Source organism: Mesocricetus auratus, unplaced genomic scaffold, assembly GCF_017639785.1.
Source record: "Mesocricetus auratus isolate SY011 unplaced genomic scaffold, BCM_Maur_2.0 Super-Scaffold_100006, whole genome shotgun sequence".
Classification (NCBI taxonomy): domain Eukaryota; kingdom Metazoa; phylum Chordata; class Mammalia; order Rodentia; family Cricetidae; genus Mesocricetus; species Mesocricetus auratus.
This window is the reverse complement of record NW_024429190.1, coordinates 36,901,596-36,914,189: the sequence shown is the minus strand read 5'-3', so window position 1 is coordinate 36,914,189 and position 12,594 is coordinate 36,901,596. Positions and strand designations below refer to the sequence as shown.

The following is a 12,594-nucleotide window of genomic DNA, read 5'->3' as shown; positions in this document are numbered from 1 at the left end:
AGTCCTAGGACTAAAGGTGTGTGCCACCATTGCCTGCCTCTATGACTGAGGCTAGCTTAACATTTTGATCTCCAGTAGCTTTGCTACATCACAAACAATATATCACCAAAGGTCAAAGAAACCTGGTATGATGAATAGATTCCCAAGAGCCAGCTAAAGCATTATACACAGCCCATGTTCCCATTGTTAGGAGTCCCACAGGTAACCAAGGTATACAACTGTCATGTAAATGTAGAGGGCCTAGGTCAGTCCCATACCTGCTCCCTGGTTCTTGGCTCAGATTCTTTAAGTTCCTATGAGCCAAGTTAGTTGTTTCTGTGGGTTTTCTTGTGATGTCCTTGACCCCTCTGGCTCCTATAATCCTCCCCTCTTTTCAGAATTATTCCTTGAGCTTAGTTTAATGTTTGGTTGTGCGTATACATATCTGTTTCAGTTATTGGATGAAGGATCTCTGATGACAATTGGGGTAGTCACCAGTCTGATCTCAGGACATGGCCATTTCAGCATACTCTCCACTATTGCTAGAAGTCTTAGCTGGGGTCATCCTTGTAGATTCCTGGGTGTTTCCCTTGCATTAGGCTCCTATCTGAGGCCAAAATGCACCCCTGCTTCCAGTCAGTACTCTTTCCCTCCCCCAAACCCTGCTGGATCCCTCAAGTTCCCATCGTCACCTGCTTCAGTTCGCCCAATCTTCTATTTCCTTTTCCTAGGGAGATCCATGTGTCCCTGCTTGGGGCTGTGGATTGTAGCATCTTTATCCTTCACTTTACAGCTAGTATTCACTAATGAGTGAGTACATACAGTATTTGTCTTTCTGCGTCTGGGTTACCTCACTCAGGTGATTTTTTTTCTAGTTCCATCCATTTGCCTTAAAATTTCCTGATGTCATTTTTTTTGCAGCTGAGTATAAATGCGACACATTTTCTTTATCCATATAAAGGGCCACTTCATTAGCACATCAGAAGATGGATCTGCTCACCTATTGCATCCTCACCAACAAACTGATAGTGTTAACAGATGGGGCTTTGGGGAGGTTACTAGAAAATGGGGTTGGAGTCCATGATTGTGACAAATGACCTGAAAGAGACACTCATTTGTTTCCTAGTGTCAGAAAACTGCTACAAAGACAACTCTATCAACCATAGACCAAATCTGATAGTGACTTGAAGCTGGATATCTCAGCTCCCAGAACTGTGAGAAACACATTCAGTTGCTTAAATGCTACCTAGTCAATGGAGTTTTGTTCTAGTAGAGGGAATGAAGTATGATAAGGACTCTTGTTTGCACTGGGAAAAGTGAATTCATAGCCAGCTGAGACTCTTTTAGGCTTTATTCACCTTGACCATGAACATGACCCACCCACCCCCACACGTACGTGTCTTATTACACATACACACATACACACATATACATACCACACGACACACATAGGCACCAGGGAATGAGGGATAGAGAACTTTGTCCTTAGAGAAAAGTACTTAAATTAGGTTTTTTACGGTTTTGTAACTACACAGATTATTTTTCAAATAATTACTGGATTGAAAAACAACAGCTAGGGCAAATGTATAGAACATCTGGAACACAGCAGGATATAAATACTCAGGCATTTAATGATGAAGAACTTGCTTTTGGTGAAAATCCTGGACAATTTAAAGGACTGGGAAATAGATCCTAGAACATCAAACAGTTAATTTTGTGTATACTGACTTTGAAGGAGTCTAATTGAGCTTTCTCTTTACCCTTTAGTTATTGAGGGGATTTTAAGCCAGAGTAAAGAGAATTGCCAAGAGTAATGGAATGACTTATAGATAATTGTAAGAAAATTGGGTAAGTGAAATGATATAAACACAGAAGATTTCCAAAGAAAAACGCAAACTGGGAATCTAAGCTCCATGGGGTTATAGAATGGCCAGCCTGTTACATTTCTGCAAGATAAACTCATCTGTTTACTAAAGGGGAAGGGAGGTCAAAGCTAACTTCTGCTAAACTGTCTAACTTTAATTGTTTTTTTTTGATAAATGATGATACCCCTAGTTTGAGTGCTTTGAATATATTTGAATAGGAATCAAGTAGTCATTAAATACCAAAAAATACCATGAATATTTTATCTATGTCTTTCAGAAATCAGATACAGAAATAAAAACCATATATATTTTAAAATAATTATTGAAAACAAATCAAAATGATGTGTGCTGTAAATGGCATGCATTATTTATAGAATCGATTACAATCAGAAGTATTACATATGCACATATATCAATTATGCTAAACAGAATTCAGATATTTAATGACTAGCTTCTATAGCAGGCTCAGAACTAATTATGAAATGAGTAAACTCTTATTCATTTTTTGAGATGTTTTTGAAATATCCTTGAGTATTTAGCATTGTTTTGAGAAAGATATGGTAATTTAGTTTGTACATTTGACGGCGAATTAATTTTATTAATCAAATAGATTTGCATTGATATCTTCACTAACACAAAAATATAATGAAAAGCTGTTAAAAGACTTTTCTGAGGATTACTGAACATTCTGAGTCTCTAGTTCTGTTAAAATATTAATTTCCTGATTATGTTCATGCTTTCCATCTACATCAATTCTTTGTCTTTATTTCAGATGAGATAAGCCTGAATTGTAAATAGTTATTAAAATCAAACAAAAGATTTTCAAATATCAGAAAAGTATTATTTTAAATACAAAATTGCTTTAAAAATAATTAGTAAATTGTTATTTTCCTCAAACAACATTATTGTGAAATTGGTGTTTCTATGCCCCTATTCTTTTGAGTCCTGTTTTGGGAACTATAGGAGCAATTCATGCTGTTTGTTACTTAAACATCAAGTATCCTTAATGCTGTCTGACGTATTTCTGGCTCTCAAGAAAATGCATTGAATTCATGGATTCTAACACTTTTCTTACCTCTTATCACCTGCTGATAAATGAAAGTAATAATTGCTATGATCAAGTGATGCCTCGTATCTGGGAAATATTAGACTTCAGTCACGTTCCTCTTCATTTCTTGTGGTGCTGGGTTCTGTTCTTACTACCTGTTCTGTATGTAGGGTTGGGGGCAGGCCTGGGACTTTCTCTGGAGAGAAGGAAGTTTGACTCAATTGTCTGTTTCCATGACAGAGGCTGGTTCTAATAGGGTATATGACTCTTCTGAATGCTTACTCCTCTCAGATGCTGAGACCCTGAAGTTGCTGTGTAGAATAGTAGAAGATCTAACTAGCTGACCTATTTGAAGATAATTAAATTCATGTCAACAATCTAGCAATCATCTGGAAAGATTTTAAAATCCCATGCTGGGTAGGCTGACTAATATATGCAATGACAAGTCATGTTTCATTGTTTTCTCCGAGGCATTTTCCTCTTATTGTTGAGGATCAGCTATTTTCCCTTGTGGGTTGCCATGGCAACAGTAGAGTAGGTTCAGCTTCAGGAAGTTTTGGTAGTTTTTCTTTCTTTTTTTCTTAACTTTCTTTTTATTTATTCTTTGTGTCTTTCACATCATGTCTCCTGATCCCACTCATCTCCCCCCCCCCCCCGCCCAATGAAACAAAATAAAATTTAAGAGGAAAAAAAACCCAGGAAAAGTGGGTGGGAATCTCACCATGGAAGCTGCAGTGAGACACAGTGAGTCATGCAACAAACTCTTTATCCACACATCTTTGCATGCAAACTTTCATCTCAAAGAGTTACTGGTCTGGTTCAAATCCCTGGTCTCTTCTACACCATCAACTCTTCGTCCTCACTGTTACTTTTCCAGGGCGTCTTGGTGCTGTCCTCTGTTTTGGAGATCATGCAGCTCTGTGTCCATTAGATCGACCGCTCCCCGCCCCTGCCTCCTACCCAGCCCCGGGCACTGCTCCAGAAGATCACAGATGGGATGGATGTTCTGCTGCACCAACACATTACCCTGGTTCTGGACCTGGGTAGTTGCAGTGTTGGTCAGCCTGCCAGCTCTCCCTTGTCTTCATTAACAGGCTGAGTTCTCCCAGGCTAGTTCACCCCTTGAAGTGATGAGCAAGGAGCAGGGCTGGTTCTCTTGCTTTCACATTCTCAGAGTCCATTCTCCCACACCTATGGTCAGGGACAGCTTTGCTATGTTGCCCAGAGAGGTGTAGTGGCCAGTCACCCAAGTGCTGCAGCTGACAAGGGGCAGGAACAGCCCTCCCACTCTTATGACCTCAGGGCCAGTTTGGGTAGTTTTCTTTCTCCCAATATCATCATTACTCATTTATTTCATGTAACCAATGAGTCAATTATTATGGTAATTAAAACATTTCCTCACACAGTAGATAAATCTGGAAACAATGATAAACTGCTTTGCTAATTTTTTTCTGGACAATGCCAACATTTAAGTTTTAATATGCTTGATCCTTATAAATTGCCTCTGAATGAAACTGCTTCATTTTAGTTACTATGCCTTATTGACCTGTTCTAGTAACAAATGCATTTTTCCAGCATTATCCAACTGCCATGCTTTTCCAATAGATTTACTATTAATTGACTTTCTGTACACTTGAAGCATATTTCTAGTCACACAATAAATGCTCAAGAAGTGATGATTCAGTTATTATGTATTATTGAGTAGGCTAATGGGCAGGTTTGAGTATAGTTGGATCATGTGAACAGAACTAAGGGTTAGACAATTAGTTGACTAGTTAACTAGTTAATATAGAGATAGATACTGAAATATGCCAATGAAAAGAACTCATTTGATTCTCTGGGCATTGCATGGATTCTGTGTGGTTTGGGAGGACACTCCAAATTTCCTAATGTAGTATTATCTTTTCAAATAATGGAAAAACATTCTGGAATTAATGTGTGTCTCAGAAAATAAGGTTTTCTTTTAAGTAAGTGAGGGTTCTTCTTTCTTTTAACGGGCTCAGTAGATGCAGAATATAAAAAAGAAACAAACCACCTCTGCTTCTGACAAGTATCTTAGGGCCTTGATTTTAACTTGTTTGTTCTGAAATTCATATCTACATTTATTGTGATGATCACAAATATACTTCATGTCACACAGCTAATCAGAGGTTGTATAGTGTTTATGCTGCCAAAGGTCATTTCCACCTCACAGTGCTATCTGTCTCAATCTTGCTGACTAATTGTAGACTTCTTTCATAAAGGCACTTTCCACAGAGCTCTACTGAGTAATTTCTTTCAGTGCCAAGTAATCTTTATGTATTAAGTATTTTGCCCACCCCATTGTTTAAATAGTACAACCAAAGACATAATTACATGCCTTAGATCTAAGCATCTACTTAAAAAATAATTTATATTAAAAATCTCATTTATTTTGCATCCTGATCACAGTTTCCCCTCCCTCCTCTCCTCCTTTCCTCCCTCCTGCCCCTACTTCCTCTCTAAATCCCCATCTCCTCATCTTCAGTTTCCTTTCAGAGAGGATAATTCCTCCCACAGGCATCAACAAAGCATGGCAAGTCAAGTTGATGCAGGACCAAACATTTCCCACTACATCAAGACTGGACAAGGCCTCCCAGCACGGGGAATAGGTTCCCAAAAGCCAGTTTAAGTTGCCAGGGATAGGTCCTGCTGTCACTTCTAGGCTCCCCACAAACAGAACAAGCTACATAAACACATTTTTTTAACATAAACACATTTTTAAATGAACTATCACTAATAGCTGTGTGTAGTGGCATCTTGCTTTGCCAGTGAACTAAAATTGGAATGACACAGAGAAGATTAGCATGGCCACCACTGCAAGTTCACTGGCAAAACCAGGTGCATTTAAGGTAGTTAATAATCTCAGTATAGCAGAGGGGCATTTAAGGTAGCATATCCACTGCTGCTTAGAGTCTTAGTTGGGGTCATCCTTGTAGATTCCTGAGAATTTCCCTAGTGCCAGGTTTCTCCTTAACCCTGTAATGGCTCCCTCTAACAAGTTATCTCTTTCCTTCCTCTCCTTCTCTGTCCTTCCCTGACCTCGACCTTCCTGATCCCTCATGTAAGCTGGGTTTCAGTTTCATGAATAGCATCTGGTAAATAGGAAGACAGAGCTGTAGTGGCATCTTGCTTTGCCAGTGGTCTTGTGGTAATGGCCACATCCTACGGGCATGGTTTTAGGTGTGCAGATATGACCCCTTATAAGCAGCAGTTATTTACTAGTATTTGTGTAAGTACTTCCCTAATAAATACCCATTTATCATTTATCTTGGGCCTTGGGGATTCATTTAGACCCTGACTTCAATTGCTATTCACATGGGTTGATTCCTAGTATCAGCCATTGTGACTGGCCATGGCATCCATGACCCAGAGAAACTACTCCTCTTCCTTATGAGTCACATATCATGCCTAAAGACACGCCCATGGGATGTGGTCACCAGAGCAAGTTCACTGGCAAATCAAGATGGCACCATAGAACCTTCATCCATTAGCTCTGCATCTGGAAGCAGAAGCAGAGACCACAGCTAAACACTGTTCAGAACTCCTGGAACCCAGTTGTACAGAGGGAGGAGTGATGAACAAAGAGGTCTCAAAACCAGGCTGGGGAAACCCACAGAAATAGATGACCTGAACAAGGGGGAGCTCATGAACCCTAGACTGACAGCTCAGAAATCAGCATAGCACAGAACCAGGCCCCCTGAATGTGGTGTCAGTTAGGAGACCTGGGCAATGTATGGGGCCTATGGTAGTGTACATTGGGAAACCCATTCCCCATAGAGGAACTCTCTCTCAGCCTAGACACACAATGGAGGGCCTAGGCCCTGCCCCAAATAATGTGACAGACTTTGATGATCCTGCATGAAAGGCCTTACTCTTTCTATAGAGCAGAAGAGGGATTGAATGGGGATCAGTGGGGGCATGGGTAGATGGGAGGGAGAGGGAACTGGGTTTGATATGTAAAATAAGATTGTTTCTAATTTAAATAAAAAACCAAAAATGCTCTTAAATAGTCCATGGAAACAAGAGAGAACAAAAGAATGCCAATCAAGGATCAACAACTGTTTTGATATGTCTATATTCCTAATGGAAATACTTGGAGTAAAATATTAAACATTTACAAGATGCAGTTTAGTTCCCAGCCTCACTAACTCTTGTTTCCCTGCCACTTAGGTCACTTGATTCCCATGAGTATGACTTTCTTACACTGTTGCATTTCTTGGAGAAAACTTCATCTAAGTAAGAAAATCGCTCAACCATTGCCGCACTCACAACTCTGTGGCTCAGCCTCAGGACATCTCTAGTGTGTTCTGAGATACTGCAATCCCTCTTCTGTCCCTGCAGCTTCAGAGAAATAACACAATGTTTCTTTTGCAGGACTGGCATTTCCTTCTCCATTTTCTGTCATCCTGGGAACTGGTACCTATGTTAATACATGGAGCTGCACCCAGTCTTCTGGGTTTCTTGTTGTTATCCTATAGTTGGACTAAAAAGCTTGGTCCTGCTTATGTAGTCTGGTACTTGAATTTGATATCCAATTCTGAATGTATAATGTCTGATTGTTTTGGTAAATTATGGAATTAATTTAGCTTTATTTTGCCTCAGTCAACACTTCCTTTTCTAAGACCTAAAAAGGAGGAGGTGTGATCTGAAATTGCATTTCTATGGATATCATGTTTCATTGTTAGTCACCTACTCCTGAACTCAAGGAAGTAACAATTATAGATTAATTTGTAATAAGCTAGTTATTATGAATATCATTAAAATGTGCACATTTACTACAAATCAGGAAACTTACGTGGTGTTTAACATTCTTATAATTTTTACTGTCATCTTTTGATGGAGAACTTTCATTTTTCTTTTTTCAAAAAAGAAATCCCAGTTTATTTATCTTTTAGCTCTTCCAAAATTCAAAATATCAAGTCCTATTGCCTCCTACTGCTAAGGAAAGATAACAAACAAACAAACAAACAAAATCTGAGAGGCCCCTTCTCTTTATTTCAAAATTATTTTGGAAACAGTCTAATTTACATATTCATTCCCCCATTTTCTCACCCTCCCATCCTTGCATGCTTCCCAACTTACAACCCAGGGATAGTGAGGCCCTCCACAGGGATCATCAAAGTCCATCATATCATTTGAAGTCCCTTCTCTTAAAGTCACAGCAGAGAAGGCAAAGTGGGACAGGTGGATGAAGAAACCTGCAGGGAGGACAGCAAGATAAAGTCCTTCAGCATTTCAAAGCTGATCTTCAGAAGTGACAAATTCAGGATGCTAGAGAGAAAGTAAAGGTAGGAGAAACAGAGTCCAGCCTTGTGGGTGTGGCCTCCTTCCTGCTTCTCTTCTTGTCAAGACATGACTTACTCTTTCTGATGTGTGTTGATTCCCTTGACCCTCCCTCTAGATTTCTTCCTTAGATGTATCCGAAGAGACAGTGGTAATTTGGCCTTCTAGCATTGTACCACATATAAACTTGAAAGGAGAAGAAGCCCAGCCATGGAGTGCCAGAGCATATGTCTTCCAAGGCAGCAGAAATGCCTCAAAATGTGCATGAGGCAAGAAACCAGGAAAAATTAAAACCAGCCATCAGTTCACCCTGCCTTTAGCTCAGCTGTGTATATCACAATCATTAGCAGAGACCAGGAACCTTTCTTGAGAACTTCAGATCTGTAACTTAAACGGATAGAAGGAGGGCTGAACCTGTGGGGCCAGAACCATGCTCCAGCTAAGTATGGTGGCTCAGGTCTGTAATCCCAGCACTTGGGAGGCAGGGCAAGAGGATTACAAGTTTGAAGCCAGCCTGGTTTATAGAGACTGTCTCAAAAGGCCATAAAAAATAAAAATGCAAAGAAAAAAATCATAGTAGAAAGTGTTGATGGTCAGCTTTTTCCACTGTCTTGGTAATTCAGCTTTGAAATACCAAAGACAGATTGTCAGAAGAAAACAGACGGTATAAAGAGTGGGAGGGGCCTCGTGCCCTTCAACATCATCTCTCTTGCCAGGCATCTGAACGGAGCCACTGGCACATGTCCTGGTGGGCCTGGGATTCCCGGAGTAGCTTGGTTCCCACAAATGGCCCCTAAACCCATAAACACAAACTTCAACGAAACCAAAAGAAAAAACAGTTGCTATGTCGTGTCAGATTTTTCGGAGTTCTCTGCAGACATTAGAACAGAGGACCATTGTTCATATTAGTTTTTCATTTTCTTGAGGGGTGCAGAGCTGTGTCCATGGTTTGAGCCACGGCCTGAACTATGTACAGATGCTTTCCTCTTCCGGCTCATACTTCGACTCTGTTCTTCTTCGTAACGGCTTTCACGGTCTGCTTTTCGAGCTTCTTCTTCTAGCTCATCCCAGTCCTTCCCTCTTTCTTCTTCACTGCCCACAGACTTGGAATAGTCTGAATCTTCTGCTTCTGATGAGTAATCTTCATCACTGTCCTCTTCTTCTTCCTCATAGTCATCATCAGAAGGATTAAAGGTCTCATCTTCAATCTCAGACTCAGAGTCTCCATCCTCAGCATCACTTCCCTCACCCTCAGGTTCCAGGAAAGACCAGCCACCTTGTTCAAAGAAGCCCTTGGGGTCATCAACAATGGTCTTCATAATTTTAGTCCAGTTGAGGGACTGTACTCCTTCTGTGTATTTTAGGTCACAAGAATTCAACCACTCCTTGATGGGGTCTAGAGAGGCAACAGGAATGGCACTGATCATTGTGACTTTCTTGCTGTAATCCTTGTAGACAATCACCATATCAAAGTTCTTCAGGTGAAACTGAACCCTCTCAAAATGGATCAGCTCCACTTCATCCAGCATCACCACAAAAGGTGGCCATTCTGTAGCATTCACTAGTGCACTGCTAGTAGGCTGAAGGAGACAGGTACTCCTATACGGAGCCCCATTAAACCCTAGGTCCCTAAATGGTACTTCAAACTCCAGCTCCTCCTTTGTTAGAGCCTCTGCTCTTTCAATGAAATTTTTAAAGGCCGTTTTCAGTTTGTGTCTCATTTCTCTCTCCATCTGCTCAGCATAGAGGTCATCTTGGTCTTGCATGTGTTGATGCTTCCCCAAATCCGTAGTGATCTCTCCAACTTCCGTGTAGAATTGTACATCTGTGTGTCGTTTCTTCCCAAACATGATAGCATTCTTGAGATGAAAGTGCAAAATAATAATCATCTCCCCATCACAGGGCTGGAACAAAGCATGCTTAATATTATTGTACAGAATATCTACCTTGTCTCCTCGAACAGATGTGAAGCGGAAACCATTGACATGGGCCTCCAGTGAGCCTTGCATTCTCTTCTGAGCAATGTTTGGACGAATGTATAGGTCTTTCAGTTTTGGATTACTCCGGTTTAGATTGATCACCAGTGAATCTTGTTTCACAATGCCCTCCTTTTCTTTCTCCTCAGCTTCTCGGGTCTTGTAACGTTTTTGTACTTCTTTTATAATTCGGAAAGCATTCTGAAGATTTAAGGCTGGTACGGTCTGTTCTCCAGGCGCTTTCATATTTGAAGCTCGGTATGTAATTTCCTTGACAAAAGTGGCTTCTGGGTTAGGAAAGACATTGCCCTCGTTCCTGCCCAGAGCATTGCCTGGACAATAGAAGTTGATACGCAAGTAAGTGTAATGTCCTTCCACAGACGTACTTATGTTCTTGATGGTAGCAATGTGGAAGGGCGTGGCAATGCCAAAGAAAGGCATTATCACAGTCTCATACTTCTTATCGATATAGATCTTCATTTCCCGAATATGTGGTTCCTTAGGCATCAGAGATGGGTTTTTGTAGGATACATTAGATTTGCGAGCTTTCTGAATCTGCTGTTCCCCTTTCTGCTCTGTCATCCTCCTCTTGGCTTCCTCATTGAGCTGAGCTGCCAGTTCCTTTTGATGGGCCCTTCGCTTCTCTTCTGCAGTCATTTCATTCCGTGTTCTTTCTGGCAGTAACGCTGCCTTAGAGCCTCTTTCCAAAAGGTCCTCTGCCTCATCTTTCTCTTCCTCCTCCTCTTCCTCATCCTCATCCTTTAGGAAAATCCCCACATTCTTTACTTTCTTTTTCACAGAAGTAAGTACAGTGGCTGGGCCATCCTCATGTACAAGCACCGTGTCACCAATGAACAGGGCATATGTTTTCTCCTCTGGTTTTTTCCCTTCTTTGTTGGTCAAGTCTGAAAAGCCAAGGTTGATGCTGAAAACCATTCCTTTCTTTAACTTGTTCTGATTTTTACTATTGATTACTAGAGAGCCTTCACGGAACTCAATTCCCATCCCAAATCCTAGGTTTTTTGTAATTTTGTTCAGCAGCTCTGGCTTTTGCTTCTTAACTACATCTATGACAGAGTTATACACATCGCATATCTTCACACCATGTCTTAATGCCTTTAGCAACTCCTCTTGAAGCTGGAGTAAAAAGTTGTAATTTTCTTGAACTTCCTGGGTAGGATCGACCATCAAGGTGCGAACAAGGTTGGAGCAGTAAGATTTGAAGCGAATGCCCATGGCACAAGTAATGGCCCCAAAATGCATATGACTTTTATCACTCACCACACTGAATTTGAGGTTATAGTTGCCACCACTCTGAATGATAGGAGGGTAACACATTTCCACAGTAGAAGGTTCTGCTCCTGCTAGGTACCTTTTCTCTTGGACGACCTTTTCCACAGACTCAGCCAATTTGCTATGCCGAACTTTCTCATCTGCATCCACTATTTCCATTACTCTTTCCTTGAAGAATTTGTTGAAGACCTCAGAGGTGATGCTGGCTGCTTTCTTCACCAGGTTGAGCTCACCATCCTCCTTTACAGCAATGGTGTATGCCACCACAGCGCTGATATCTACTTTGTCAAAGCCCTCCTTGTTGAGACAGTCACTCCAGCTTTTCATGAACTCTCCAGGGAACTTGTCTTTGGTGAACACTCCAATTTTCTTGCCATTCTTGCTTTCTTTAATGGCTTCAATCATTTTGTCAAAGCTACTCTTATTACTTTCATTCTTCTCTCTGATGAGCAGTGTTATGGCAGGGGCTCCGTTAGCATTCTCACAGCCTTTGGTATTGGCAATCTGTTTAAAAAACTCCACCTTTTTTTTGCTGGCCATGAAGATGATTTTGTCATCACAGAAGACCATGATTGTATCAGTTAGTTCATAACCGAAGAGCCATGTCTGTAAGGCAGTTGACTTGGAATACACAATTTCTTCATCAACACCCACTGATACAACAATGGCATCAATACTGCCATATTCGTCTTCTCCTCTCCGCCAGTTATTGTACAGTCTCTTAACTCGCCGGTAATACGCGTCTTTGTCCAGAATCACAGCCATAGCCCAGGATGCCGCTTCCGGTTGGGCTCCGAGGATCGCGCGAGGATCACGCGAGGATCACGCGAGGATCACGCTAGGTCCTAGTTCTGCCTCCCGCAATCGGCACGAAATGCTGCACTCTCTAAAGTTTGATTTTTCAAAGTGCCTGAAATTAGAAAAACGTCATAAATATGAGTATTTTGACAGTGTATTCAAAATCCACAAAGAGCTTATTATTATAACATGATTTTAAAAGAAGTTCTGGCATAAAGAAAATGTGTAAAACTTTAGAAAACCAATGGTGAATTTAAAATGTATTACCCTTACAAGTAAAAGTTGGGCATGAGAATTGTTGCTTGACTATATCTAAAAATAAAACCAACTT

General features: G+C 40.8%; 1 protein-coding gene across 1 annotated transcript; it reads right to left on the bottom strand.

The window, feature by feature from the left end:
• Positions 1-7,899: 7,899 nt before the first annotated feature.
• On the bottom strand, positions 7,900-12,248 carry LOC101839127 (FACT complex subunit SPT16-like). Its single transcript, XM_040747084.1, has one exon. The coding sequence runs from the start codon at positions 12,228-12,230 to the stop codon at positions 9,102-9,104; it is 3,129 nt and encodes a 1,042-aa protein (XP_040603018.1). The 5' UTR covers positions 12,231-12,248; the 3' UTR covers positions 7,900-9,101.
• Positions 12,249-12,594: the final 346 nt, after the last annotated feature.

Coding starts and splice junctions, on each gene's coding strand:
- LOC101839127 (XM_040747084.1), bottom strand. CDS start 12,230: ATGGCTGTGATTCTGGACAAAGACGCGTATTACCGGCGAGTTAAGAGA.